This window comes from Sceloporus occidentalis, unplaced genomic scaffold (genome assembly GCF_023333645.1).
Source record: "Sceloporus occidentalis isolate IW3139 unplaced genomic scaffold, rSceOcc1.0.p SCAF_73, whole genome shotgun sequence".
In the NCBI taxonomy this organism is placed as follows: domain Eukaryota; kingdom Metazoa; phylum Chordata; class Lepidosauria; order Squamata; family Phrynosomatidae; genus Sceloporus; species Sceloporus occidentalis.
The window spans coordinates 4,683,392-4,691,419 of NW_028317053.1; the positions used below are offsets into that span (position 1 = coordinate 4,683,392).

At 37.2% G+C, this 8,028-nt stretch overlaps 1 protein-coding gene across 4 annotated transcripts in view; it reads left to right on the forward strand.

Moving 5' to 3' along the window:
* Positions 1 to 7,731, forward strand: part of NTRK2 (neurotrophic receptor tyrosine kinase 2) — a 231,456-nt gene extending 223,725 nt beyond the window's left edge. For all 4 annotated transcript variants that reach the window (XM_089494558.1, XM_089494559.1, XM_089494556.1 and 1 more), the window contains 2 exons: positions 2,526 to 2,684; positions 3,931 to 7,731. In XM_089494558.1, the coding sequence (XP_089350684.1) occupies positions 2,526 to 2,684; positions 3,931 to 4,116 (345 nt within the window). In that variant the 3' untranslated portion in view covers positions 4,117 to 7,731. The remainder of the gene's footprint in view (positions 1 to 2,525; positions 2,685 to 3,930) is intronic.
* Positions 7,732 to 8,028: the final 297 nt, after the last annotated feature.

The following is an 8,028-nucleotide window of genomic DNA, read 5'->3' on the forward strand; positions in this document are numbered from 1 at the left end:
CATAGCCATGGCGGTGTAATTCTAGGGTGCCTCTTTGGCACTGCGTCATTTGGATGCAGTGCCAGAGGTGTGTCATGATGGTGCGCGTCATCTGGAGCAGCATTTGCCATCATGGCGCCATGGGCTGGAGTTGGGGTATGCATCATCAGGACACTGAGCCCTGACTCCGCCCACAGACCAACACATGGTGCTGGTCTGTACAGACCCTTAATAAATGAAACAAAAACATCTTTATGTGGACTTTGTGTTTGTGTGATTGCATAACCATTCATTTTAGATATATAAAATATAAAGCAATATTAAGCATTTCTCCTGTGACTATGCCATTATTTTGCAATATCTAACTATAGAAGCTATTGAGAGCAAGAATGGGGTTCTTTTTCTTAGAGGTTTTTACATTCCATATGTCAGTGAAAAACTTAAATCATAATAAAACCTCAATAAAAGAGAGAAACATGTTTTACAATCACAGCTTTCATTAATTTTTTAAAGATTATACCATAAACCCACTGAATCAAAGCAGTCATAGATCCCATATGATGAACAAGCTTAAGAGCCACTTAATATTTAATGAACCAAAAAACCTCTAACAACTAATAATGTTTTAATGGCACTTGCCCTTTGCTCTGGTGTATAGCCATGGATTTCTAAGGGTCTTATTTTTTTAAAAAAAATGAAAAACTTTCTAATGAATGCTTATCCACCAGCCAAGCCGAAGAGGAGAGCTATTCACCATCTCTTAGAGCAAGGGTCAGAAACTGAATCCATTTTTGTGTCTGAGATGCATATTGGTAATGCATTATTAACACTATACTTTACATACTTAGCCACTGGTCATAGTCATTCAGTTAAGAATATTTTTACACATCCTGCTTCTGTTACCCTTGATACCAATCACAACTGTGGATGCTCCACAAGTCCAAACAATACCAAAGAGTATCAGAAAGGTTTATTTCACTTGTGTTCCATCTTGGATATGCAGAACTAATAGTGGTGATATCTACAATATAGACCATAGATAGGCAGCAGTGGAGAATTCACGCCTGCCCCATTTCCTATCCCAGAAATCTGCTCTAGAGGAAAGAGAAGTCACATTATGCAAGCAGAGGTCCACACATATAGTGTTGGTTGTTATCCTTTTTGACTTGACTGGCATATCTTCATTGTGAGTCTATTGATGCAAAAAGGTCATAGGTATAGCCTACCTTACCAATGTGTTTCCAGCCTCTTCTTGAAGATCTCGTCGGTCTTTTGACTGACAGCATCTACCAGCTGCTTTGATTTGAGATGTTCAGTGTGGGAAAAAGCAAGCCACATAGACAAAAATAACAAAGTGTGTGCATGAGTGTGTGCCTAAGGAATACTTCCTTACTGCACATGGGCAACTGTGCTCCATTTTGTGATGCTGATTGCCATGTTTCATGTTTTTGTGAGCCACCTTGCATTCTATCACTGGGAGAAAAACAGGATATAAATCCAATACACATATACATTCTGGACAGGAAAAATAGGGAGAATATGCAATACACCATCTGTAATCTGGAAGGCATTTAAGAATAACTATAACTTGACCATCTGCTTTAGCTTCAGTGAAAACAGCCATGAGTCCTGGTTTAGAGAAAAATTCTTTACATCCTTAAGTACATGCAGAGGTACTTTTCACAAGTAGATCAGTAGCACTAGATGTACTTGCATGTTCTAAACATGATGTTTGATTTACAGAGTAATTAAACTCTGACATGCAGCTGGAAGAAAATGCCAAATGAACCCTAGTTGAACTTCTGCTCGGCTTTGCTAATATTTGCTGTGTCTAATGGAAAACTGGGAAGTATTCTAACATACATTTCCTGATAATGTCTAAAAATGCTGTCTCACAATTAAAATAATTTCTCCTAAAGAGAATTATCATAGGAATCACAAAGATGGGGTCCCAGATATGTAATAGGACATGAATGAACAATCACAGATGATATGGTGCTCTGTAAAAAGCAAAGAAGAAAACAAACTGGCCAGAATCCTCTATGGCAGTTACAAATGCATAACCAAGAGTTACACACTCATGACTGTTATAGATTCATGGTCCCTATGTAGTCCTTAGTTTAGGAGTTATGTAGGGACTGTGAAAGTCCTCCAATCCCTTCTTACTAGGCAGCAGCTGCTTTGATCAATGGGGATCTACTCTCCTGTTGATCAAGAAGCAGCTGGCTTACAACTTCACCTGCCTCTTGTGCAAAGGGGAATTGTGATAGGGGTCATGTTTCTACTTGTCATACTGGAGATTGTTCATGAGAGGGGTGAAAACAGCACTCACCTACTGAAGAGGAATGGACCCCCATTGATCACAATGGCTATTTCATTATAAGTTGGGGTCGGGGGGCACAGGTCTGGATTTACCATGTGGCACCATAACTACAATGCTTACATATACTTATCTTGTGCACAGGATTCTGGCACACAGTCTTTTCTCAATGCATGCCACCTAACTTCAGAATGCCACCTAATTTCCTTTTAATTTTTTCTTCCAGGTTGGTGGGCATACCATGCTACCCATTCGTTGGATGCCTCCTGAGAGTATAATGTACAGAAAATTCACCACAGAGAGTGATGTCTGGAGTCTTGGAGTTGTCCTATGGGAAATCTTTACCTATGGCAAGCAGCCATGGTACCAGCTTTCAAACAACGAGGTGTGTCCTGGCATATAAATAGTGGGTTGTGTCCTGGTGTATCAGCTTACTAATGCAAAACTTCTACCCTTTTCCAAACCTCATTTTTCATCCCTTGGCAAGCATCAATTCCAATATACTCATTCAACATAAGAAAGCAATTCTATGAGTCATCTTATAAATCGTTACACAAGCAGGATTACCGGTACTGAAACAAGTCCTTGTATGGTCCATTATGACTTCGATTAGCCTAGCTATTTGAATTAGAAAACATATTCAGAGTACCATACAGAAAAATCCCAAATCCACAAATAGTGATACCATCACTGGATCAACCAAAAATGCACAAAATCAGGCAAAGGTGTTGAAGGAGAAAAAACAATGGCAATGTTAGACTCTCAGACCTACATTTTGTAAAGATGTTGTTTTTGTTGTCAGTTAAGATGGTCTAGAGGGATTTGCATGCATGCAGAGGCCACTTCTCTCTTTGGCCATGGGAGACAAAGAATCATAAAAACCAGGAAGTAAAACTTACAATCCATCAACATCAGAAAAAGTAACTTCCCTTGAGATCCAGGCAGTTTCTGTCTCCCCTCAGGCAGAGAACGCTGAATTTCTCAAAAAGCCTCTGTATTGTTGCATCTGGAAAATCCTTAGGGGCTGTATAAGGTAAAACCAGCAAAATGCAGTTCCACTCACCTACCTTGAATATAGGGGGGAGTTGGATTTCAGGATACCCCAATAAAGATATCACTGTTTTGTGGACTTTGGATGTTGTTGCATTTTAAAAAAAAATAGGTTATTTATCTCATCAAGGCTTACATGATCACAAGCATGGTCAGCTGTTAGCCTTCAGATGTTGGTTCAACAAAGGTAGCGATGAGAGATTATGGGAACGGAAGGCCAACAACATGTGGAAGGCCATAGTTGCTCACCTCTGCACTAACAGTGCACTGTGACCTCTTGCAGATTTCCTACCAGCCTAACATTGGATTCAAGGCACTTTAAAACAGTTAGACTGTGGTTGGTTCAGTCTAGTCTACTTGTGCCCACCCAGACACTTCCTTCAAGACACTTGTAATAAAAAGGAATGTCCTTCAAGACACTTGTAAAAAAAAAAAGAGAGAGAGTACGAACGTGTTAAGCAAATACATATTGGGAGATGGTCTTAGAATGCATCAACCAATTGTTTGATGAATCAACACGAAAATAATAAATGAATGGGCTCTCTCTTTGTCCTCTCTTTTCTCTCTCCCTCTCTCTCCAGGTGATTGAGTGCATTACTCAGGGCCGTGTCCTGCAACGACCTCGTACATGCCCAAAGGAAGTATATGATCTAATGTTGGGGTGCTGGCAGCGGGAGCCTCATATGAGGCTCAACATCAAAGAAATCCACTCCCTTCTTCAGAACTTGGCCAAGGCCTCTCCAGTCTACCTTGATATCCTAGGATAGAAACTGTCAGCATTTCCTCTGATGGAGTGCGTGAATGAATGTGTTCACTTGCCACTAAACTCCATCAAAATGTGTTCTTTACTCCAAAAGTATTAAATACAAAGATATGGAGAAGCTTTCAAAGGGCAAGCTGTGTGCATTTTTCCCTCTGTAGACAGAGCATTGACTTTGTGACATTATTGACATGTATCTCTTCTCTCTTTCATTCTTTGTTTCTCTATTCCCTCACCCTCAATTTCTAGTCGATCAGGCTTCTGCATTATTATAACTCTGCATAGACAAAAGGCCTTAACAACCTGACCTGTTATATCAACAGACACTCAATTTTGCCCATCACAACTAACAATGCCTTGTTGTATTCATGCCTTTGATCTGGATAAAAAAAGGGAAAACCTGACTCGAACATGGTGACTTCTACTGTATGGAGCTTCTATGGATTCACCTCTACTTCATTTGCTTTGGCATCTGGTGGAATATGGAAGATTGGCATTGTTTAAAGGTTTTTTTTCCCCCTAGCAGAGATCAAGCCAGAAAGAAAGAAGTCTTCATACGGAGTAATCTACTCTATGGTGAAACGAAAGGAACAGATTGTATCCCATGTACCATTATAAAACATAAAGTAATTGTTGGGTGAAAGGGAAGGAATTGAAAACTTTTCCCTGGGAGATACACAGAGAAGAGTAAAAGGCTTCCTGAGTGTGCTACCATTTTTTTTACATTGAGAAATGCATCAACATGGTCTGTTATGTAAGAGTAAAAGGTGTTGTCTCCATTTCCCAGAAACTGCATAGCGCTTTGTTCATCTAGATAGGAAAATTCCATCTTATGACACTGTAAGGATTTCTGATATCATTGATACAAGTTCTTTTCAGATAGTCTTTTGACCATGTAGGAGGGAGGTGGAGCTTATTAAAGTACAATATAATGTCCAGAGCCATTTCCTAAATTATGAAGCCTTTGTTACAATAGGGCAAGAGCTAGATATGGAGGAAGCTTATCTTATACAGTGCTGTTCAGACAGCATGCTCCCTATGTTGGTCCTTGTCTTCTTTCCCAATGCAAACCAAACCCAGCATGGACCCTGTCAATAAATATCCAGGAATCTGTGCTGTTGCTCATCTCATTGCACATTCAAATAGGCATAGCAAATTCATGAAGGAAAAATGTATTTAGTTTTAGGACAGTTGTTAGCTGTATTCAAACATCTATAGATTGCTACAACAGGCTGTTATAACCATATTGAAGATTATATTACTAGTGTGTGAGAGAACATGTCCAGGAAGACTCTAGCAGAAAGAAACCAGAATGGTTAAGTGTATGAAGATCTGGAGTTCAGAATCAGTTTCTGGTTGATCAAGAGGTTTTATTCCAACCAAGCTTTATATATTTTTTCCATCCATATCAGATTGATAGGCATTGTATGTGTATGAGATGACTGTTGGGCTGAAGATGGCAGAGTCATGACCAATAGATATGGGAGTTTAGGAATCTACATGTCATCTTATTATTTTTCTTATTATGAATTCCTATGATGAGAAAAAAAAAAGCAAAGTTGCTTTCTCTGAGGATGAAAGTGGCTTTTAAAAATATCACAAATGGGATCATAAACACACAGCTTGTCAACATTTTTGTTAGTTATTTTATTTAAGAAGTCAAGGACTTAATTTAAGTAACTTGTGATTAATATATGTTTTTTCTTGGATTTCTTATTTATTAAGGCACATTCTTTCCCTCAGCAGTATGGAACAATATTGATCTTTTCTTTTTCAAAATCTAAACTAAAATAGCAAATGTTTAATAGTGGTGAAGTTGGACTCTTATATGTCATAGACAAAAGTCGGTGAATGAAACATTTAACAATGTAACTTTAAAGCCATATATCTATCTATCTATACATATATGTTAGTTCCGAAATAAGATTTGAACAGGGTTTTTTTTAAGCACTGAGGAGCATTAGTATAAAATGGACTTTGAAAATTATTCCAGTGATTGCTGAGAAGAACTAGCATGGAAAGGAGAAAGGCTGAACATTCAGTTTTACCTGTTTATCTTCAGGAATTTATTTGTTTTAAGTGTCATTCTATTTCATTTCCAATGTGTGAGAAATATGAGAAATAAAACTTGAAATATCAGAGACTACTAAAAGGCACACTATTTCTAGATATTATGTTCCATTTAAATTTTAGTTGCTTCCCAAAAGTGATGGTAAAAGTATATTATTTCCTATAATTAGCTGAAAAGGTGGAATTAAAATGGAGGTTTCTCACAGCATTTATTTATTTATTTATTTATTTATTTATTTATTTATTTATTTATAGTATTTCTGTATCGTCACCCAGCCCACAAGGGCTCCCAAGGCAATGAACAAATAAAAACCAATTTAAACAGTACTAAGATGAAACGTTTTAAAACCTATTAAAATACTCTTTCAAGCAGTCTAAAAACATTCCTAGAATCCAGTTTTTAAACAGTTAAAACAGCAATTTCAGACATTGAATGCCATGCAAAATAATACTGTTTTGGCTACCCATCAGAAGCTTAAAAGAGATGGAGCCAGTCTAACTTTCTTGGGTAGGGACTTCCACAATTGAGGTACCACAGAAAAAGCCGTTACATGTACCATCCAACCTTTATGTTACCTGTACTGTTCTCCCCCATGGACAAGATCTAGCTATATTCTATGATGTTTAATCATAAGTAAATACTGTTCATGCAAGTTTTTTCCAGTATGAATTAAAACTATGTCAGTGGTCCTTTTATTTTTTGGAACACACTTCAGTTACAGTTTTCATTTCATTTTTATAGCAAAAGAATAGTATTCCATTATTGAAAATGAAAATGAAAGAGAGGTAAACTAGTAATCCAAACATTCTTCTCCCTCACAGAACTAGAATGGGTATTGGAAATTATTCATCAGAATCTTTTAGCCATGTTCAACAGGAAGCAATAAAAGAAGTAGGACCTACAACTAGAAACGTTGCTTAAAGGAACAGTAGGAAACTTTTTTTAAAAAACTAACAGCCTCAGTAGCATTTTGCCTTCCCACATTGGACACATTAATGTTCTGATTTCATCTTATGGGAATGATGATTGCTACAAATCAGATTTGAAAGGATATGGGAGAACAATGTATAAAGGAGGGGCCAAGAATTTGGCAACACCATGATTTTTTATTGAAAAAGTGAAGTGAAAGACTGCAGTTTCTTTGAAAAATACAAGTATAGGAGCAAACAACATAAAAATGTATCATTTTCAAAAATCTAAGTACAATTTTTAAAACTAGGGTTTCAGCTTGAAAATAATCATATATATTATATCACTGCTAAAGGCTTGTACAGTAGGCCCTTGGTATCCGCTGAAGTTTGGTTCTAGTATTCTCCATGGATACCAAAATCCATGGATACTCAAGTCCCATTATATAAAATGGCATAGTAAAATTGTGTCCCTTATATGAAATGGCTATATCAAGGGTTGCTTTTGGGAATTTGAATATTTTAAAAATATTTTCAAACTGCGGATGGTTGAATGTGTGGATATGGAGGGCCAACTGTATACCAGAACAATTGTAAAATTTGACCAAATGGTATCCCCCCCCCCCCCCACTTACTGGAAAAGAATAATTAAAAATACTGTGTCATAAGATACTGTGCAGTAGCATCACCATATTTCTGTGTTAAAGGATCAAACATTGTTTACAGGCAGCGTTCTATAAGGTATGGCTGAAAATAATGCAAGTGTGGATCTTAGTCAATAAAAGCTGCTATCGTGATACGAAAGGTGTGAACTAACTAATGCTGAACTAACATTTGAATGGATTCATTCAAATGCATTTAAGTATAGTAAACTGAGAAGAAAAGAAGAAAAAAGAAATATATTATAAGGGAAAGAAAGGTAAATAATCTACTGTGTCCA